We start from the raw sequence: 24,050 nt of genomic DNA, 5'->3' as shown, positions 1-24,050 counted from the left end.
AAAAAAAATAAAAGTCGTAAGTGAAAACGTTAAATGCAAGTAAATGCTAAAAAATACCAAAGTTTTCGATAAAAATATCGAATTACAGTTCATTTCACATGTAGAGTTGCAGAGCCACAAAATATAAAACGCAACCCTCGTATAACATGTTTTGAGTGATCTAAAAAGTTCGGTAGTAAGTTTGAGCAAAATTAATCATCTTCTATGCCCTCGCCATGTTCCCTTGTCCTTGTTCCGGCCTTCTCATGATGTGCCCCTACCAGCGCAAGCGACTTTCTCTCAATTTCTCAATTATTGGCGCCACATGACAGCTACCTCTGATGTGTTTATTGCTTATCTTATCCAGTTTTGTTACGCCCGTTGCCCATCGCAGTATTCTTATCTCCGCCACATGGATTCTTTGTTCCTGGTTGGCAGGCCGCGACCAACATTCTGAGGCATGCGCCATTGCAGGTCTAACCACAACTTTACAGGGTTTGATTGAATAGTAATGAGCCTTCCCGCGCGGAACGTCTGCCAAGCGATCAACCGAATCGGCTGGTTGGGGAAAATGATCGTTGAACCTTCCCCTTCCACTAGAAACCTGTCCCAGTTCGCAGGCAACAGCGGTGCAGTCAACATCGCTCCGCGCGTGAAAGCTGTTTTAAAAGTGTGTTAGGATTTTGCAGTGGCGAAAATGCAGCGATCGTTTGAGCAACGTTACTCGATCAAATTTTGCGTAAAGCTAAACAAAACGAGTACCGAAACCATTGGTCTACTCAAGGAGGCCTACGGGGACCAATCTCTGTCCAGTGCCCAGGTAAAACGGTGGCATAAGTCGTTCAAGGAAGGCCGGGAGGACGTCGAAGACGAATAGCGATCTGGAAGGCCTTCGACGACGCAAACAGACGAAGATGTGAACCGGTTTCGTGAATTTTTGAACAATGACCGTCGTGCTAGCCTACGTGAGATCAGTGAAGAGTTAAATTTAACTTATTACAATGTGCGGGAAAAGAAAGCTAAAGGGGAGGCGTTTCGACTCCATTGAGGCGATCCAAAAAACTGGGTCCTATATTGAAGAATATTAGTTATATAAGCCAAAAGGTTTAATAAAACTGCTTAAAAAAATAAGGCTCATTACTTTTCAATCAAACCCTGTATAAATTTTGTCTTTTAACTTTATCGCCATCTCTTTGTCACACAAGACTCCTGACACTGCGCGCCAACTTTGCCAACCGGCTTACCTGCTTTGCCAAGTATTCTTACAATGAAGCCAAGATATTTGAAACTCTCAGACGTGGATACCGTTTCAGCATCGATGTGACATTTCGGAATCAGGTTATCATTAAAAGCCAAAGCGACGCGCTCTGTTTTCTGCAATTTAAGCCATTTCAAGACTTCAGCCCACTGTGACAATTTATTTTGTAAAGCATTAGCATTGTCAGATAGTAACGCGACATCATCGGCGTACAACAATGTCCAAGACAATGCGTCTTATATCTTCTACTCAAATTCAATCTTCTCTTAACCTATTTGCTTCAATCATTTTGAAAGAGTAGTTATCGAGGCCAATCATTTGGATTGGTGATAGCAGCTCATAGTGTACTTCCAGTTCCATGAAAGAAGGACCATGTTGTTGCTGTTGTAGCAATAAGAGAAGCCCTGTCAGTGTAGAGTATATCACCTGTCGTCTTCGTCAGGCTCATCTAAAGGTAGGCCCAGGAAACAAGCTGTTTCGACGGGTTGGGTCCAGAGGGAGAGGGGTGTTAGATGAGTGGGTTTTAAAGGGCATGTAAAAAGGTGGTTAGTGTCGTGCAGGGTGCCTTCACATGGCAGCCGGTTCTACGTTACCAGAACGACTTGGGTTTTTCCCGACCAAGGCTGCCGCCCCAGTAAACTAGCCCTGTCTAGTAAACAGTCTATCAAAGAAGGGGCATCGTCGGTTCTGGCTTTGTTATCGTTTGAAAAGGGCTGCAGCTTCATCGTCGATGATTCACATACCACAAATAATGACTGAAAATCGTTCCCACGATAGTCGATAATATATCCGCCCAAGGTCAGTCATTTCAGCAGCATTACCCAAATATTTGTGGAGAATATTTATGCTATTATGGCAAAAGCAACTAGAAATCGAAAATACAAATACACATTTTTGTTCCTGTCCTGGTCTCTTGCCATGTCAGTGATCCTCACTACAATTCTTCAAACTTATGTATGCACCACTAAGATTTTGAACCTCTAAAAATTACTTAATTTAATTAGTAAATTTTTAACAACTTCCAGACTCTTTTATACTCCCCCACATCCAATTAAACAGCCTTCCAGTATAGCAACACCCAAAAACAGCAAGAAAATGTTACTTCACCGTCTGCCCGCCGCCGCACGGCTGGTAGCCATGCTCTTCGTCACACTTTTCGCCTGCAGCAGCATTTTGTGTATTGAAGCGCAGCTTGCCAGCAAACTCATACAGGATCCGTGCGTGAACAAGGCATCATGTCACGAATGTATACAAACACAGAACTGCGCTTGGTGCATGCAACCCGATCTTGGAGATTCGCCACGTTGCTTCCGAAATAGTATACAAAATTATTGCAAGGAGGAATATACCTGGAATCCTAATACTGAGCAGAAAATCGTGATTAACCGTGAATTGACGCGTGGCGTCAATGCCAGCGCTGCAGCTGGTTATGGTTACGGTTATGGTGGCTCCTACGAGGCCAGCTCATCGTATAGCGGCAGTTCATCGGCTAGTTCATCATCATATGCGGGTGGCTATGGTAGTGCAGCTTCTGCTGGGGCAGCGGCATCTAGCGGCGAGATTGTGCAAATCAGTCCACAACGTGTTAGTCTCAAGTTGCGCATTAGTAAGTTGAACAGAAAGGAAAATTTTCTGAGTATTTTGTAAAGTGTTTTTTTTTTAATTTTTCTTGCAGATCAAGTGCACTCCTTGAATATGCGCTACTCGCAAGCCATCGATTATCCTGTCGACTTGTACTATTTGATGGACTTGTCGAAATCTATGGAGGACGATAAGGACAAATTGTCTGCTTTGGGCGATAAACTGTCGGAGACTATGCGTAATATTACTTCGAACTTCCGTTTAGGTTTCGGTTCCTTTGTCGACAAAGTGCTGATGCCATACGTCTCAACTATACCCAAGAAGTGAGTAATCTGTGATTGTGACATTTTATTTTTTATTTTTAAGGGACTTATCAAGGCACATTGAACAGGTAGTGGAGCAAAAGCAACAAAGTCAATGTTGTTGTTGTGGTTTAGTAAACTGCTACAAAAACAAGTGCAATGTATTTTGCTTTGGTTTTGGGGCTTAAAAAGGGGAAATCCTCAAAGAAAAATTGTTGTTGTTGTTGTTGTTCAATAAACGGCTACAACAACAAGAGCTTGTATTGTGTTTTGGTTTTGGTCCCCAAAATGTCAAAATCTACAAAAAAGAAAATTGTTGTTGTTATTGTTGTTGCTTAGTACACTGCTACAACAACAAGAGCAACGTATTTTGTTATGTTTTGGTCCCCAAAATGTCAAAATCTATTTTAAAAAAATTGTTGTTGTTATTGGTGTTGTTTAGTGAACTGCTACAACAACAAGAGCCATTTATTTTGCTTTGGTTTTAGTCTCCGAAATGTTAAAATCTATAAACAAAAATTTAACCCTCGGTTGGACACCCGGATCTGGCCAGACTGGCTTTTTCGAATGTGAACGTGAATTTAACACTATTCTATTTTAAAGCTAACGACTTGAGCTTCCAGGTAGCATCCTAAAATTTAATTTTCTATCGATTTATGGATATAACCTTTTAAAAAGGATCCTCGAACATGACGAAAGAAAAAAAGGCCAGACCCGGGTGCCCAACCGAAGGTTTTAAAAAAGGCGTCCAACGGAGGGTTAATCACAATTTGTCAATTTAGAGACCAAATGAATGGAACAAAATTAAGTCAGTTGCGCTACTTCTGCTCATACCACCTATCCAATTTGCCTTAAGACTTTACACTATTATAAATGAATTATATTTTAATATTTATTTATTATAAAATAATATTTATTTATTATAAAATAATAGTTATTTATTATATAATAATAGTTATTTATAATATAATAATATTTATTTATTGCCAAAAAAGTTTGCTAAAATTACATGAAATAATATTTTTGAAAACTTAATTTAGAAATATTTTTTTATAATTACGCATTTATTCTTAATAATTTTACTTCCATTTAATTTTAGAGCCGTAGCTTAAAGTTGTTATTGTTATTATTGCATTTAGGCATATATCACATTTAGTTCCTAATACTAGTAAAAGTTTATTCAGCTTTATTATGCATTCCATGTGACCAAGTCATTCTCACAAATTACAACACAAAACAAAAACAAAGTGTAAATAAAATTTCTTTAATTTTTTTTTTATTGTATTGCAATTTATTGATTTGTTAACATGGAATTATTATTATAAAATCAATTAAGAAAGAAAGTCAGTTCACCATAATATTTTTTATGACTTCTCAGTTGCTAGTAAAGTTTAGATAATCATAAAATTACATTATTTGCGTTAAGCTATGAAAAATCGCGTTTGTATCGGTCCTTTTTATATCCAGTAAATGCAGCTTTTTCCAGACACTGCGTCGCCTTTTAACAAGAATTGTAATTTAGGAGCAGGCACCACTCTTTTGTCGAAGGTCTACACCTTTTTGCCATTGATTTCGATAATACATATTTTATGGAGCCATGTACATACATATGTTTGCTTGTGAGCCTCGACCATAAAGTTCGTTTCATAGAAAATGATATAAAAAATAATCTTGTATGGCAATGCCATTTTATCAATAGTTCAACATTATTTAGAAACATTTAAATAGAAGTGCGTAGAGATTTGCACATTATTGTGTTGCGAGTCGATGCTTTATGTTCGCGAGATTTTTGTATGCTTCCGATCGACTTTTTCTGGTTAATTCATTCACTGAGCGGTACAAAAATTGTGGAATTGCTGGTCTTGGTTAATAGTGAAATTTATTTTAAGATCAAAAGAACCTGGATAATTTTGCGCCTTCTTGACAAGACCTGGCCAGACTAGGGTGCCCAACGGAGGGTTGAGCGGTTACCACAACTCAATCCGATTCTGTCAACTCAATTTGTTCGTACATTTTTGATGATTCGTGGCTCCATTTTGCGAATAGCTTCAGCAATATTGTGCTTAAGAGTTTGCTCCCTTTGGGTGTTATCTGCAAAATAAATATCCTTCTTACGTGGGAGCTGCATCTATCCCAAGCCGGTGTTTAAAAGAACTTCTTACAAAAAACAAAAAACAAAAACAAATATAGTTTTAAATTCGAGAAAATAAGAAAGGAAAAATGTTTGAAGAAATTTTGAAATTTTTGCATGTAAAAAAAAAATACAATAGAAAGAGAAAATAAAAATAGAAAAAAAATAAAATAAAAAAGTTAATAAAAAATAAACATAAATAAAAAAAATAATAAACAAATAAAAAAATTAACAAAAAATCGAGAAAACTGCCTATAGTTTTAAATTCGATAAGGAATAATAAAGAAATGTTTGAAGAAGTTTTCAAATTTTTGCATGTAAAAAATAAAAAAATAAAAAATAAACATAAACAAAAAAAAAAAAAAATAAATAGATAAAAAAATAAATAAATAAATAAAAATAAATAAACTAAAAATAATAAAAGAAAAACATTAAAAAAAAATAAAAATAAAATATTTAGAAAAATATAAAAAAATAAAAATAAAACTTAAAATAAAAAATAATAATAATAAATAGAAAAAAATTAAAAAAAAAAAAATAATAAAAAAAATTAAAGAAAAATTAAAAAAAGAAAATAAAAAAATCGAGAAAATTGCGATAAATTCAATTAGTAATAATGAAGAAAAATCCGTTTGAAGAATTTTTGAAATTTTTGCATGTAAAAATAAAAAATGAAAAATAAACATAACTAAAAATAAATAACAAAACAAAAAAAATAGTAACGAAAACAAAACAAAATAGTAACAAAAAAAAAAAACAAAATAACAAAAACATAAAAATGAATAACAAAAACAGAATAATTAAAAAAAAAATAGTTTAAAAAAATCAATAACAATAAATAAAAATAAATAAAAAAAAGTAAATAACTAAAAAAAATTAAAAAAATAAATAAAACAATAAATAAACAACTAAAGAAATAAATAAATGAAAAAAAATAAAAATAAATAAATAAAATATAAAAAAGAATAAAAAAATAAAAATAAAAAAGAAAATTACAATTAAATAAATTAAAAAAAAAACAAAAATAGAAAATAAACATAAATAAAAACTTAAATAAAAGATAAAAATAAATAAAAAATGTACTCTTCCAGCAAACGAGCGATACGATGCAATATTTTAAGCGGAAAACGACTGGCATTAAAATCGCAGATGATTTTAAAAAGAAACCGTGAACTTATCAACAATTTACATATATTTTTAGAATCTATTTATATTTTATCTATAATTATATATTTTTAATATATATATTTTTTAATATTTATATTTTTTAATATTTATATTTTTTTATCTTTATATTTTATATATATTTATATTTTATATATATAATTATATTTAATCTAATGTATTTATGGCTATTTATTAAGTATGCATATAACTTGTCTATCACATTTTATTTGTAAGTATTTAGGTTATTAAATGATCGACATAAAAATGCTCAATTGTCGAGTTAAGTTGTCGAAGTTTTAGTTTTACTGACACAAGAGTTACAATTAATTTTACAAAACAATTAATTTTCGCTTACAATAATGATAATAATTGACCAAAGTTGTATTTTTTTTACTAATACACTATTTCTATTTTTTCACAATGATTTTCTTGTTCACATTTTTACTGTTTGCCGTTGAAATTTGTTTGCCGTTCATTACAAATTGGTTGCGCATTTGAAAATTTCCATTTGATTTCTGTTACGTTCACAACAACCAAAACACAAATAAACAAAAACAAAAAACGGAATATTAATATTAAATTGCTACAAAATAAAATTCAATCCCATTAAAAAATAAAAAAAAAAAAAACAAAAAAATTAAAAATAACTAACCAAAAACTGTAAAAAACAAACATTTGCTGCTACTACCACAACAACCCAAAACTTTATTAATGCGCTGTAACAACAATTACAACTACAAAAAAAATCAACTACCTTCCACCACATCCACAATAATACAACAATCGACAATTACCAACTACTACAATAATTGCCATTATTGCAACCACATATTGCTACAATTACAACTCTAATCCAATGCAAACAACAACAACTACAACAGACTCGAAAGACCCTGCGATGGCTGTGAGGCACCGTACGGTTACCGCAACCATATGCCTCTGAGTACAAATACCTCAACGTTCACTGTAAGAAGGAATGCTTTGGAATACTTTTGTATTTTTCCTACTTCTTTTAGATTTACATATTAATGCTTTTCTCTTTACCCGCTTGCTTGTTGTTTTTGCTTTTGCACATCTGCTCTTACATGTTTTTCATATTTCTTATACTTGTTTGTGTGTATGACATTTATGTATGTTTCTTATGTTTGATTGTAATTTTTTTATTTAAATTTTTCGCGCTACTGCGCTGCTTATAAGTATAACAAGTATTTAAATGTCTACTTTGCTGGTACCTATATTCAATTTATGCTCTCATGTTCGTATTAACGTTTTTACCATTTCTTATTTTTTTTTATACTTGTGTGTGTAATATTTAAGTTTTTTGCCTGGTGTTTTGCACTTATTTTGGTTTTGGTTTGTATTTTGTGTTTCCCCTTGCTTTGCTTGTATGTCTTTTGCTCTTTCAGCTGATTTCTTATGCTTGAAAATGTTCTATGGCTTATGTTAGTGTTTTCCCCCTCAATTACCGTTTATTATATTTTTCGATATTTGCACAATATTTTGGACAGGCAGAGTATGAGCACGATTTGTTGTTGCATATGTTTTCGGTTATTTATACGATTGATGTAGGTATGTGTGGGTGGGTGCCAAGGTTGGGCGGTATTGGTTACAAGAGTGAAGATAAAATGGCAATGTAATTGTAAAGCAATTATTATTATTTTTTGCACGTGCTAAAATGTAAACATCATTTCCTTTTCATAGAGCTGAGCTACCTTTAGTACAACAGCAAAAACAAAAACAAAGAAACAAAAAAAAAAACTTGGCACCCACTACTGCATTGACATGTGCTTCGCTCATATGCATTAAACGTATTTATAAATGCATATCTACATACATACATAAATGTATAATATATTTATTTTCTTACTTGATCTCTCTACATACATATGTACATACTTATATTCTGTTATGTCAAATTGCACTTTCCATTTCCATAGACACTTAAGTATGTGCGTATTATTCTAAATCATTAGCTAAGTAAATTATTATCCAAAATTTTGTAATTTACATATACATTTATGCATATTGGAATATTTAAGACATATTTAGAAAAAAAAAATAAAATCATATATACAAAATATTGGCATTAATTATAATAGTCTCTGTGTTATTCTCTTTATATCTCTTTCTCTCTATTTCGCTCGCATTTGAATGTTTCATAAAATTATCTGAAATATTTTCTAATATGCTCGTGCATACATACATATGTATTAAAAAAAAAAAACAAAAAAAAAAACGCTATCGATATGTGGCCAAATTACATACATCTATACATAAATATATATATACAAATACATATATAGCTTGGAACATCCATGTACCAATTGTACTGCACCATATGGCTATCGTAATGTTATGGCTTTAAACACGGATACATATCGATTTTCTGTAAGTTGTTGTCATAAGTCGTATGCTAAGTTAATAACAAGAGCATAATTTAATTTTTTTTGTGTGTATAAGGCAGCTGATTGACAAGAGCTTTTCTTAACCTTAGATGACTCTTCTTGTTTTAGGTGTGATTAGGTCACTTCTTGGAATCGATGACGTAATTTTTGATTCGTAATTTTTTAGGGTCTATATTTTTTTTAAATTTGTTTTTAATAACATTTTTTTTATAAAAGATTTTTTACGTAAATTGTTTGTTTATATAAAACTTTTTATTTATAGGATTAGAGGCTGAGTTTTTATATTTTTTACAATTTTTTTTATAATTTTGTTTTTATAAAAGTTTTTTTTACATAGTATTTTTTATGTACAATTTTTTATTTAGAATTTTTATAATATTTTTATTTAATTTTATATAAAAATTTTGTATTTATAATTTTTTATATGCAAAAAATGGGATTATTTTTCTATGTTCTTTTAAATCCTCTGGCCCGTAGCTATAGTCGTATGATAAAACGCATTTTTTACAATAACTTTATAACCCAGTTTATAGAGGGAGCTGAGTTTTTGTTTTATATTTTACAACTTTTTGTGTAAAATTTTTTTTATAAATGTTTTTTTTTTACAGAAATTGTTTTTTTATGTACAATTTTTTATTTAGAATTTTTATAAATTTTTTTTTTTTTAATTTTATATACAATTTTTTATTTATAATTTTTTATATGCAAAAAAATGGGATTATTTTTCTATGCTCTATTAAAGACTCTGGCCCGTAGTTATAGTCGTATGAGAAAACGCATTTATTAACTTTATAACCCAGTTTATAGAGGAAGCTGAGTTTTGATATATTTTTTTATTTTTTACTATTTTTTTTTTATTAAATGTTTTTTTTATAAATGTTTTTTTACATAAATTTTTTTATGTAGAATTTTTCATTCACAATTTTTATATGTTTTGTTTTTTAATTTTTATAATTATTTTTTGTTTTTTAATTTTTATATTTTTTTTTAATTATATATAAAATTTTTTATATGCAAAAAATGGGATTAATTTTCTATGTTCTATTAAATGCTCTGGCCCGTAGTTATAGTCGTATGGTGAAATACATTTTTTGACTTTATAAGTTTTAATTTATTTACTCTTTATTTTATAACTCCAGGCCTCTATGTTTTATTTAAATCAATTGATTATTTCTAATGAAGAAAAAAAATTGAAAGATGATTATTTCTAATGAAAGGAAAACGCTTAAAATGAAGAAGAGTCATCTAAAGTTAAACTTCAAAACGTTTTAAATAAATTTGTGTATTAAAAATTTTACATAAAGGGTGTTTCAACAAGAAGTTTCATTTTGATTGGCCTTTTTGTGACAGTTGCCAATGTTTGAGTTGCCACATTTTGATGTGTGAGTAATAAAAATCGCTTCTCAAAAGAAAATAAAGCGATGCACAACTGATCACAGTATTGTGATAATCTTTACAAGAATCTTGACAATTTTTTCTGGCTTTTGTGACTACATAGCACAGACAATAGGGCGGGTCGATTTAAAAATCGCTCATTGCTCTGTGAAAATCGTATTCTAGAGATCAAAATAAGAAACTTTGCCGAAGAAACCATACCTCTAAAACGAATTCTGATGTCCCCCAATTTGGCTCGAACGAAAAATCCCACTTTGACCCATTTAGAGTGCTCCAATCGAGTCCAAATGTATGACCGACCACCACTAACTTTGGACGGCCGATGCACCCATGCCAGTTGCACACCCCCTGGAACTCCCCTGGGGGGTTCCCCATACAATCATTTCAAAATATCACCATTTTTGGGGGACATCAGAACTCGTTTTAGAGGTATGGTTCCTTCGGCAAAGTTTCTTATTTTGATCCCTAGAATATGATTTTCACAGAGCAATGGGCGATTTTTTTGCCTCCCCACAAATCGACCCTAACAGACAGGGTTTAGTAAGCTGCTACAACAATAACCATGTGTCCAACAGACAACTTTCATAAAATATGCTGTGGTTGTTTTTGTTGTAGCATAAAAATATGAATAATAATAAATTAAAAAAAATACTTTTTGACTTCAAATAAATTTTGAAAGGGCAAGAAACTTAAAGAAACGTGAAGTCAATTTGGCAAACGCTGCTTGGTGCTAAAAACGGTGCTAAATATAAATGGTAATAAAATAAAAAAAAGAATACTTTTTGGCTTCAAATGAAACTTCTGTTTGAAACACTTTGATAATACATACACTCATGGGTAATAAAATAGGTGTGCGAGATTTTGACCAGTTTTAGCTATTTTACTCGTTTTTTTTATTTAGTGCATATTAATTTTTTAAGGTTAAGGTTAACTCTTTATAAAAAACCCTTATAAAAAAAATTATCTAAATCGTTTTTTCAAACATCGTACAAAATTATTAAAATTCTACAAATTTTCACCAAAATACGTTCGACCATTTCTTTATACGGAAAAAATTTCTGGCACCATTAGCATAAAAATTGTCAAAAATCAGTGGTATTTTGAAGGCAATTGCAACTTGCAGTGCATACTAAAAATTATTGAATAAATTCTAATTAAAAAGTTTAAATTTTTGATGAAAATTGTTCACAATTTCGGTGTTTTACAACTATTGATGCAAAGAAAAATTGAAGTACGAAGAGAAAATGACAGGAAAAAAATGGCCTAGCTTGACAACTTCAAAGTGTGGACAGATCTCAAAATAATTGGTGAACTAACAGGGGCAGTGAGCAACATACACAAATTTAATGACGTCATAAATACATAGCATGACCTGGCAACCCTAAGGCTATGTTTAAAACAATGTTTGTATGCAATCACGAACATCCAGCAAGAACAAGAAGAAAATATAAAAAATAGCTACAACTACTCAAAACGTCACATACCTATTTTATTGCCCATGAGTGTATACGCGAATACGTTCATAAAAAGTAGTGAACTTTGCGAAATTCGCACCTGATACGGAAATCTAATTCATAAATCGCTGGCTGTGCTGATTTCTGGTTAGAGATTTCATTTGACTTTATAGAAATTATCAGTCGGCTACCTGTGAGAACAAAAATTAATTGCATGTTTTTCGTAAGCTAAGTTTGTCTACTAATTTATTCGGTAGTGGGTAATTAAATACTAAAAAATATCTATATGCATTTACATAAATGGTTTGGCTAGTAGATGGTGGCATGTGCTGTATTATATACTTGCGTAGTCCTCTAATTTGCCCCTTTAACTGAAATCCTGTACGTTAGATTGCCTTTATGTGTTAAATGGTACACTCTTGATAATCTGAGTTGCTTTGTGAAAATATGGATTAACAACAAAAAGAAAAAAAATCTATTGAATTTCAGAAAAGCAGAAATGAATTTCAGAAAAACGCAATTGATTTTCAGAAAACCTCAAATGTATGTCAGAAAAACTCAAATGTATTTCCGAAACCCATAAATGTAATTCAGAGACTTGCGTTTATGTTTCAATTAGAAAAGTAAAAGGTCTTTCAAAAGTAACGCCTAGATGTAAACGCCTAGTAGTGAATAATTCCTTGACGTTGTCTCTTTTTTTATGTCATTTTTGACATTTGTCAACATATTGCAAAATTCGTGATTTTTTTTTATTTGGTCAAAATAATGAGTAAAAAATTTCAAGAATTAGTTACCGTCGAGGTTAGAAAACGGACTTACAGATCTAAAACTAGACGTTCTGTTGAAAATATTGTAATTGTAGCTCAATGACCGCGAGATTAGTCTTCTAACTATCGCGTATAAGTTTCTAGCGAGCGTATTGTGTGAAAGGCCCACCATCAACCAACTGATTGAGTTAATCAGTGCGGTTTTAGACGTGGAAAATCCACAATCGACCAGATATTCACAATACGCCAAGACTTGAAAAAGACCCATGAAAGGAGAATCGGCAAACATCACCTTTTTTGTCGATTTTAAAGCTGCATTCAACAGCACGAAAGGGAGTTGTCGCGATGTCTGAAATTGGTATCCCCGCAAAATTGATACGACGATGCAAAATGACGTAGTGCCCTGCGAATTAGGAAGTACCTCTTCGAGCCGTTTGATACCAAATGAGGTTTCAGACAGAGTGACTCTCTGCTGTGTAATTTCTTTAACCTGATGCTGATAAATATCGTGCGAGCCGCAGAACATAATCGCTCAAGCACAATTTTTTATATAAGCGCACAATTGCAGGCGTATGCCGCCTACATTGACCTCGTCAGCGTTAATAACCGCGCTGTTACCTCTGTCTTTTCCAAATTGGATAAAGAAGCAAAGGCCCTGGTGGTGAACGAGAACAAAACGAAGAGGTACCTCTTGTCATCAAACAAACAGTCGGCGTACGCTCTTGTCGGCACCCATGCCACTTTTGACAATTATAATTTCGAGGTTGCAAAAGACACTTTATAAGGCTCTCATCAGGCTCCCGTCCTATCTTATGGCGCAGAAGCTTGTACGATGGCAACATCCCGTCCCTTGGAGTGTTTGAGTGAAAGATTCTGTGAAAGATGTTTGGACCTTTCCCCGTTGGTGACGGCGAGTATCGTAGACAACGGAACAATGAGCTGTATGAGCCTTACGGCGACACGGACATAGCACAGCGGCTTCATTAGATGGTCATGTTGTCCGAATAGATACAAACGCACCGGCTCTGAAAGTATTTGATGCGATATCAGGTGGTGCTAGCGGAGGAAAGAGGAAGACCTCCTACATCCATATCTCGACATTCGACGCTCTCAAGAATGAGACATTCATGAATCGACTGTTTCGCGGATTTTACCTATAGCCGTGCGCTCGTGGTTTACATTTAAATGATGTAATTTTTCACATATAATTGTTAAGAGCCGTAATTTGAATAGGAATACCGAAACCTGAAGAATCTAAATTTTTACATGTAAATTTTAGAATAACATCTGGGCGCGTCTTTTGAAAGATCCTTTATAAAATAGCCTAACGGAAGTGCTGAATTTTATGGAAGTCATATTCTAACGATAATTTTCCACGATAATCGGAATGTTTTGAGTTGTTAGAAGAAGGAGAATTTTCTTATTTTTTACTTCCAATTCTATTCTAATGTTTCTTGGCGTTCATTAAGATTTGAAATATATTGTAAATGATCTGAGATCATAGTCTTTTCTCAAATACCTACAGTTCAGAAGTATTTAAATTTCAGACTTTCAGTCTCCCTATAAAAAGGGCGAATTGTTCTTCATTTGAGAAAAGGATTTCACAAGAAAACCTCGAAGGTTATATTTCAAACGTGAATATCACATCTGTTGAGTTTTAATGTTTTCGTTTTTTCTACATTTCCATAAAATAAACGTTGTTTGCCATCAAAGAAAAAAAAATATTCACATGACTGTGCTCATCACATTTCCTACTGGGTGTTACCACTTCTTTCAAGTGGTTGTACATTTAGTAGCTACAAATATTTTCAACAAATTTAACTCACCTTCCCTACCTAAACAAGCACCTACCTTTATAGGTAATCGATAGGTATTTGCGATAATATTCCGTCGCGCAAACAGTGCAATTCTTTGTGAAATAACATTTATCAGTATATTTACTTTATTGATAAATTCCTTTTTTGAAATAGAAAAATGTGGTCTTACCGTGACATCATGGCGCAGCTTATTAAATGTTTACTTCAGGGTGCGAAATCGGCGTTCGACTGAATTTGCAATGGAATTAAAACGTTATATGATGCACAATTTTTTAATTTTTCAGTCACTTAAAGCAAATGAAAAAAAAAAAATTGATAAATAAATAAAAAAAAAACAAAAAATAAATAAAAAAATATTAAAAAATAAATAAAAAACAGATATTAAAAAAAAATAAAAAAAAAAATATAAAAAAATATAAAAAAAATATAAAAAAATATAAAAAATAAATAAAAAAATATTTAAAAAAAATTAACTAATTAAAAAAAAGTAAATGAATTAAAAAAAAAAAATAAATAACAAAAAATAAATAAACTAAAAAATATATAAATACATTTAATAAAAATATAAATAAATTTAATAAATAAATAAATAAAATGTAAATAAATTTAAATTTCAGTAAAAATAAATAAATTAAAAAATTAAAGTTAAAATTACAAAAAAAAAATTAGAAAAATAATTAAAAAACAAAAATAAAAAAAATTTTAAATAAAAACAAATAATAAAAAAACTTAATTCATTTAAAATAAAATTAATTAAACAAAAAAAAAATAAATTAAAAAAATAAATAAATTAACAAAATAAATGAATTAAAAAAATAAATGAATTTATTGTAAAAAAAATTAATTAAAAAAATGAATTAAAAGTAAAATAAATACTATAATAAAATATAATAAAATAAATAATAAATTTAACAAAAAAATATTAAACAAAAAAAACAAAAAAAAATAAATAAATAAAAAATAAATTAAAAAAAGCATAAATTAAATAAAAAAGATAAATTAATTTAAAAAAATGTATATGTACATAAACATTTTCATACAGATGCCATAAAAAAAAAATAAATTAAAAAAAAAAAATAAATAAATTAAAAAAAAACAAATTCAAAACAAAATAAATAAATTAAAAAAATATATAAATAAATTTAATAAAAACATATATTAAATAAAAAAAAATTAAAAAAAAACTAAAAGTAAATTAAAAAGAAATTAATTAAAAAAAGAATAAATTAATTAAAAGAAATAAATAAATAAGAAAATATCAATTAAAATAAACTTAAAAAAAAAACAAATTAAACAAAAATAATTTAAATAAAACAAAAATTACAAAAAAATAAAATAATAATAAAAAAATTAATAAAAAAAACATTAAATTAAAAAGAAAATAAATGAAATAAAAAATTAATAAATTAAATAAATTAAAAAAATAAATTAATTAAAAAAAATATATATGTATATACAAAACATTTTCGTACAGATTCCATAAAAGATTAAAAAAAAAAAAAAAAAAATAAATAAATTAATAAAAAAAATATTCATACAGATTCCATAACAAACAAATATGTTCTAAAAAAGTTCAGTCATATGCTTTCAGATCATATATTTTGGAGATGGATAATTTTTGCTACCATTCAACTGTCACTTTGATGGCTCAATATTTACATATGTGATAGTTTTCTTGGTATTTGATGCGGTAGCAGAGGAAGATGAAGGTCTCCTAAAGTGGAAGCCTTGGCTTCACTTGGGGTTTCCAACTGGCACCGATTAGCAATCGTTTAAGCCGTTATCGTGCCAATCAAGAAGAAGATTTGTTTACCTATTTTCAAAATTCGACACAAAAATCTCTAATTCCATAAAAATTTTCTAACCCAAGAGTGTGCCATTAACATAATAAATTTTTAACCCAAGAAGAAAAGCAAAAGCACTTTGGAGTGATTAACTACATCGTTTTATCTTTCCCTCTCCCCCTGTTCGTGTTGGACATTTTTAGTCCGAAGTGAGCCGCGCTGCTGTGTCTGGTAACTTAGATGCTCCCGAAGGTGGTTTTGATGCCATCATGCAGGCTATAGTTTGTCGTCAACAGATCGGCTGGCGCGAGAAAGCGCGTCGCCTCCTCGTCTTCTCAACAGATGCTGGCTTCCATTATGCAGGCGATGGCAAGGTATTAAATAGGAAACAAAAACAAAAAATTATAAACTCCTAAATTTCGCGTAATTTCATGTTTTTTTTTTAGCTTGGCGGCGTGATTGCACCCAACGATGGTGAATGCCATTTAAGCAGCGATGGCCTTTACACACACTCGGTTATACAAGATTATCCCAGCATCTCACAAATCAATCACAAGGTCAAACAGAATTCGATTAACGTCATTTTCGCCGTCACCGCCAATCAGCATTCCGTTTACGAAAAGCTATCGCAGCACGTTGAAGGTTCTTCGAGCGCGGTGCTGTCGGAGGACTCATCGAACGTTGTCGATCTGGTGCGCTCTGAGTACAGCGTAAGTCCAAACCAAAAAAAAAAAGAAAATAATAATTGCACATTCACATATTTTTATGTTAAAATTGCGTTTTATACTTTAATTTTACTTACGCAGAAAATTTCCTCCTCCATTGAAATGAAAGACAACGCCACTAGCCATGTGAAGGTCACCTATCACTCTGCGTGCCTGAACGGTGGTTCCGAGATACCCACCGCTAAGTGTGATGGCCTTAAAGTGGGCGATGTGGTGAATTTCAATGCAGAAATCTTGGTAACTTCGTGCCCAACAGATCCACGTGAATGGAATCAAGTCATTCAAATTTACCCGGTCGGCATAAATGAGAGTCTGATCATCGATTTGCAAATGCTTTGCTCGTGCCCATGTGAGCGTCCCGGTGCCATTGGCTACGAGGCGCATTCAGCCAAATGCAACAATCATGGCACCTTAATGTGCGGCATCTGCGAATGTGACGACATGCATTTTGGTCACAACTGTGAGTGCTCTACCAGCGATGTGCATACCGGCAAACATAACGATTTGGGCTGTCGCCCAGATAATACGACACAAGTGGACTGCAATAATCGCGGCACATGTCTGTGCGGGGAATGCGAGTGTGAGAAACGTCAAAATCCCTTCGAACTTATTTCCGGCAAATACTGTGAATGCGATAACTTCTCTTGCGAACGTCATAAGAATTTGCTTTGCTCTGGCGAGTCACATGGCACTTGTGAGTGCAATCATTGCGTATGTAAACCCGGTTGGACGGGTTCTGCATGCGATTGTCGTGCTTCGAATGACACCTGCATACCACCAAATGGTGGCGAAATCTGTTCCGGTCATGGTGAATGTGAATGTGGTGTGTGCAAGTAAGTGCTGAGAGAGTGCAAAAATAATTGAATAGAATTTTAAAGCTGTTATTGGTATTATTACAATTTTTTTTTTTGTTTTTCATTACAGATGCAAATCTACCGAGGAAGGTCGCTATTCTGGCAAATACTGTGAGAAATGTCCCACTTGTGCGGGTCGTTGTCACGACCTGAAAGATTGTGTGCAATGCCAAATGTACCAGACTGGCCCGCTAAAGGACAGTAAGGAAATTTGTGCAGCAAACTGTACTTTCGTTCCCATAGGCGAAGAGAAAATTATTATTGATGAAGAAAAGGATGAGCAGCTGTGTATATTCTATGATGAAGATGATTGCAAATTTACATTTAAATACAGTGAAGTGAACGACAAAGTTGAAGTGCACGCACAGCAAGAGCGCGAATGTCCACCAAAGGTGTTCATGCTGGGCATTGTGTTGGGCGTGATAGCTGCAATTGTGCTCGTAGGGCTGGCCATCTTGCTGTTGTGGAAATTGCTGACGACAATACACGATCGCCGCGAGTTTGCACGCTTCGAGAAGGAGCGCATGAACGCCAAGTGGGATACGGTGAGTTGGATGATATGGTTGTGGGTGCGGGCGGTCATGTTTTCAATGGTGGTCTATGACATTTAGATTAGATTTATTATTCAGATTACGATACTTGTAATCAGATAAAGTATTGTCACGCAAACAAGCATCTCGAGTGTTCAAAGGTTTTTTGTAAAATCTCATTTCAAAGACACTAAGCTCGCATATTACTAGGTTTTGTTTTTCTACATATTTTAAAAGTTGTTGCTATATTTTATGCTGATGTTATCAATTTCTTCATGTACCGATAGAACTTCAAGATCACGATGAATTATATCAAACAGTCGATTCACGAATGCTTAACTGTTGAGCAGGTCGAGATGTTGATGTTAAAGTTTGTTCAGCCAGACTTTGCGCTACAGCAGCAATATTCTCAACAGAACGTCCAGTTTTTGGTCTACCGTTCCTTTTTCCATTCTCGATGGAATGAGTTTCTTGAAATTTGTTCACCAACATTTGAATTGTCGACTCATTCGGACGATTATTTCCACCAAAAAATTCAAGAATTTTGCGATATGTTGCTCTTAAAGATCGACCATAGTCGATAGCCGAATGGATTGGTACATGACTACTATTCGGAAGTGCGTAGGTTCGAATCTTCGTGCATGAAGCACAAAACTTATAGAATAAGTTTTTTTCTAATAGCGGTCGCCCTGCGGCAGGCAGTGGCAATCCTCCGAATGTATTTCTGCGATGAAAAAGCTTCTCATAAAAAATATCTGCCGTTCGGAGTCGGCTTAAAACTGTATGTCCCTCCATTTGTGCAACAACATTAAGACATACTTGACAAATGTCAAAGATGACAAAATAGGTGTCGTATAGGAATTACTCACTAGTGACATCTGGGCGTTACTTTTGAAAGACCCTTTACTTTTCTAATTGAAACATAATCGCAAGTTTCTGAAATTCAATTGCGTTTTTCTGAAATACAGCTGGGGTTTTTCGAAATATCTTTTTTACTTTTCTGAAATTCAATAGATCTTTTCTGAAATACATTTGAGATTTTCTGAAATGCAGATGGAAAGGGGTAGCATTTGCTAGAGAATGCTTGCTGAAGTGATAGTCCTTGGCTAGATAAAAAATAAAATAGTGATCATTACGCTGACCAATTTTTTTTCGAAATCCAGAAAAAAATCATTTTTGTTTCTTATTCCATTTTTATATACGTCAAAAGAAGATATGCGAAGAAAAATATAAGTTTTCATTATTTATTTATTTATTTATAATTTAAAAAAAAAAATTTATAAAAAATAAAACAGTGTTCACACTACAAAAATACCATATAGAGCAAAGTCTCGAACTTTGTATAAAATTTGTGAAAACTCGGCAAATTTTCAACAAACTTTCCAACTTTTTAGACAGTATTTTTAGAAAATTTTCGGGTATGCAGTTTTATAGATCATTGAACTTTGGTATATTTAGTAAAGTGCAAGTTTCAACTGGTTCAAAAATTGCGTTGATTTTTGATAATTTTTTCTGCATTAAACGCAGAAAATTCAGAGGACCAGACCAAAAAAAAAAATTCAAAAAATCAAAACTAAACTGGTAGAACCATATAATAAAAAAAACGAAATGAAATTAAAAATCGCTTTCGGCAACTGTACTGGTTGCTAGGTCCTTAGTCAATACTGTCGTTGCACAATAAAACTTTAATATACAAAACGACAATCGCACAAATTGGAAGTATGGCATGTAACGTGTCCAGCCGAAGATACTTAGGACAATGACCAATGCATACATTGGCATATACCAAACACTGAGATTCACCGCGACTTAAACCTCGACGAAGCAATACAAACCGCGCGTAGGAGGCACATAAGCAGACTACTGATGCACACAAATCCGACGATGAGAGAGCTTCCTGTTGAAGAAAAATTCAATAAGAAGAGACGTGAACGAAAAACACCAACTGACCTTTTATGACTAAATTATCACAGTAAATATTTAAAAATGTATAATTAAATTTATATTAATTATATTATAGAAAAAAAAAAATTCTATTTAGAAAAAAAATTTATATTTAGAAAAAAAATTTATATTTAAAAAAAATGTATATTAAAAAAAATTATATTTAAAAAGAGCTTATATTGAAATTTAAGAAAATTCAAATTAAACAGAATTTAGAGTAAAAAACAAGTTTATATTTAAAATAAAATTTATATTAAAAAAAAATGTATGTACAATATAAATTTTTGAAATCAATTTTTTTCTTAAATGTAATTTTTTTCTTTAATATAAACTTTTTTTTATATATAATTTTTTTTTTCTAAATATAATTTTTTTTAATATAATTTGTTTTTAAAGATACATTTTTTTTTAAATATAAACTTTTTATATAACCTTTCATTTTTTAATTTTTTTTTTTCTAAATATATATGCAATATATACATATGTATATATATTCAGCTCTATACGATTAGAAGACGGTACATACCGTATACGGTATACTCGTAACCACGAGCTCAGTTTTTTAATCGCGGGACGATATACAACGCGGTTTATAAAGTTGCAAAGATTACGGTGGTATGGACGCGTCCTAAGATTGAGCAGCGAAAGACTTTTTTCGTCGGTCTTTCGCTGCTCAATCTAAGGACGCGTCCATACCACCGTAATCTTTGCGACTTTATAAGCTTTTAGAAGCAAATACTGAATGATTAAGGTTGTTGTTGTTGTTGTTGTTGTGGCAGCATAAACATTCCCCATACATATACGAGGAATGCTGCTGAAGTGACAGACCTTTGCCGGATATAAATTCGGGTCGTTCCGGTTACGTAGCACCGACTGTCGTGAGAACGCAAAGAGCAAGGTCGACCAAGGCGACGATGGTTGCAAGACGTAGAAGACGACATACGTAAGATGAGAATCTCACAACATAGAGCGAAAGCAGGTCATCGAGAAAAGAGGAGACGTATTGTAGAGGAGGCAATGATCCGCTTCGGACTGTAATGCCAATATAATGAAATGATCCTGACGAGCAATGGCCGTACAGTATCACTTAACTTTCCAAATATCTGTAAAGCAAATTACTTATTGCCATATAGAGAGATGGAATATTTTTTGGAAACAACAAAAATATAAAAAAAAATTAGTTGAAAAATTAATTGAAATTACCAAAAAAAAAAAAAAACTCTAATATCGTAGTGCATACCCTCCACATTTACTAAAGCAATAAGATGCTCATATAGAATTTCATCTTTCAAGCATAATTGCAACCAGTGCCGATCGAGCTTCAAAGTTTAGTAAAAATCGTGTTTTGTCCTAATATTTCGGTGTGCAATAAATTAAGTGAATAAAAGTAAAAATTAAATTATCCAATCCGGGTAATATTTAGTTTATCGTTTATAAATAGAGCTAATATATTTTTCTAGACAATATAGGGTTATTACGAAACGTTTAAGAATGTATGCTTAAAAAAATATTGAACTTGAAATTTAAGGGGCACCCTAATGTGCAATTCTTATAAAATTTATTTTAATTTATTGTGTCTTATTTAATCTAATTTAATTTAGTTAGGTTTTTATTTTTTTGTTTTATCTATTTTATTTTAATTTTAGTTTATTTATTATTATTATTATTTATAATTAAGCTTCGAATATTTAGCTCGTAACCTAATTGCATTAGCCTATATTAATTTCCCCCTTCCTTTTGCAGGGCGAGAATCCAATCTACAAGCAAGCCACTTCGACTTTCAAGAATCCAATGTATGCCGGCAAGTAAAGTACTCCGCACTCACTATTGCAGCAGAGCCGCCAACAACGGAACTGCAATCAATAAATTTGCTCGGGCAGTGTTGCATTATTTGCGTTACGAATTTCTAATTGCCATACAGTAAGAAGTTAATGTTGAGAGCTGCGTATTTCTAAGTGAAAAGTAAAGAAAGATAGAAAAAAAAACAAAAAATATATTTATATGTGAAGAAGCAACTTGAAGCGCTATCGAATTTGAAAAAATTGAACTGACATGAAAACTTTTTGTTATAGTATTTTTAGGTGCACTGCACGTAAATGTTGTGTGCTTCCGCATGTGTAGTGAAGGTATTTTATATAAACAGTATACTGCCATTAATATATATATATACACACAAATTTTGCAAAGAAATGAAAGAAACTTAACGAAAAGTAATGAATGTGCCTTTGAAATAGACATACAAGAAAATATATTTTTTGAAATTATAAAATAAAAAAATTTTGTTTTGCTTGCTTTTCTGTAATTGTCCACGCACATACATATGTACATATATAAAAATTCCGTTGGTATATTCGAAATGCGCCAGAGAGTAGAATTTCTTGAAGTAGCTCCTTTTTCAACAAAAAAAAAAAAAAAACAAACTGAAGAAATATGAGAATTACGTGCACGCATTGTCTGTGCAAAATACAAAAACAAAAAAAGATAAGAAAAACGAGACTCCAAATTGTCTGAAACTGTTAACGAAGCACAAAACGAATATGAAAATAGTTAATATTTTTTCGTAATAAATATAGCGCCAAAATTTGTCCAACAAACGTGCCTACTAAATATATTTTTACTAAAAGCGGATGTAAATTTACGTTTCTTAAAGTAAATTTATGCGTGTAATTTATTAACCGAAAGGTCTACAGTAGGAAAAAAGCTTCCACAGATAATTAAGAACAAAAGCGAAAAACCAATACGCAATCAAAAAGAAAAAAAGTCAATATAAAACGTTTTGTGGTCTACTTCTTTTCGATTAAAAAATCATTAACTTAGTTTTTAAGTACCTAATGTATGTATATTCAATGATACGTCGCTATATGTGAGTCAGTAGCTGCCACAAGTACGCCAAATTGACACTTAATAAATTTATTTTGTATTTTACATGTTTCGTTGTTCACTGTTTTTAAGTCAAGTATACACAAAATATTGCGATAAGTCCAACCAATTTTTTACAAAGAATACCTAACCTAAAAATGTATATTAAAAAAAAAAATGCTTGAGTGTTTTTGTATTAAAGAATTTCAGTTTGTAACTCAAGAGGTGGTACATTTTTTAACAAACTTCCTCTTCTCTTTTTAAATAGTGGAAATTGTAACAATTGACTTATGCGATTTGCATTGCAAATTCTATACGTTTTTGTGGCGTAAAAACATAATTTATCATAAATACTTTTTTAATTGCGTTTGTATTTAACATTAAGCTAAAACAGAATTCTTTTTGTATTATTTTTATAAATTTTTTTTTTTATAAAAAAAACATTGGTTTAATGTCATATTTATATTCAACTCTTACTATTAGTTTCGTACTGATCCACGCAAATAATATTAACACAAGCGGAGCCATGCTTAATAATTAAAAACAAAAACAGAAAGTAGTTGGTACACTATTTGCTATTTAATTGTATTAGAAAAATGTAAGATTGTCAATTTTTTTGTTAGTGTGTTTTTATTTTAATATTAATAAATTCTAATTAAGTTAAAATGCGAAAATGTAACTCTTTTTGGGGGTTAAGGGGGCATATGCAGATAATATACACCCAACTCTTTTTTTACACGATTTCGAAATAATGCGGTTCACCAATAAGAAGTAACACATATTTTTACGTGAATTTTTGGTTTTGGCACGAATTCCGGAAATTTTTTTTAAATTTTCATTTATGTTCCCACATCTGTTGGCAAAGCTTTTTGTTTAAGCGAAGCGACTGTAAGAACAATTAGAAAAAATTAGAATTCCATTCGACAATCAATAATTTCTAGATCGGAACTTAGTTCTAAAACATCTTCTTATACTTGAAATCCTATCTTATAGAAAAAAATAATCTATTATCTTAAAATAATTAATCCTGTCAGAATTCTATCATCAGGAGAGCGACAAGATGTCTCTTGATGTCTCCCCTGCAACATCTACAAAACG

General features: G+C 31.5%; 1 protein-coding gene across 3 annotated transcripts in view; it reads left to right on the top strand.

Moving 5' to 3' along the window:
- The window catches only part of LOC129239667 (integrin beta-PS), a 35,748-nt gene extending 13,235 nt beyond the window's left edge, over nt 1-22,513 (top strand). The window contains exons 2-9 of one of the 3 annotated variants that reach the window (XM_054875346.1): nt 2,297-2,843; nt 2,913-3,141; nt 8,722-8,806; nt 16,244-16,414; nt 16,487-16,750; nt 16,847-17,598; nt 17,690-18,164; nt 21,837-22,513. In XM_054875346.1, the coding sequence (XP_054731321.1) occupies nt 2,333-2,843; nt 2,913-3,141; nt 8,722-8,806; nt 16,244-16,414; nt 16,487-16,750; nt 16,847-17,598; nt 17,690-18,164; nt 21,837-21,902 (2,553 nt within the window). In that variant the 5' untranslated portion in view covers nt 2,297-2,332 and the 3' untranslated portion in view covers nt 21,903-22,513. Of the gene's footprint in view, nt 1-2,278; nt 2,844-2,912; nt 3,142-7,299; nt 7,385-8,721; nt 8,807-16,243; nt 16,415-16,486; nt 16,751-16,846; nt 17,599-17,689; nt 18,165-21,836 lie in introns of those variants that run through there. The other 2 variants (XM_054875345.1, XM_054875347.1) reach the window with 2 other exon arrangements.
- Nucleotides 22,514-24,050: the final 1,537 nt, after the last annotated feature.

This window comes from Anastrepha obliqua, chromosome 2 (assembly GCF_027943255.1).
Source record: "Anastrepha obliqua isolate idAnaObli1 chromosome 2, idAnaObli1_1.0, whole genome shotgun sequence".
NCBI lineage: Eukaryota > Metazoa > Arthropoda > Insecta > Diptera > Tephritidae > Anastrepha > Anastrepha obliqua.
This window is presented reverse-complemented; position numbering and strand designations above follow the sequence as displayed.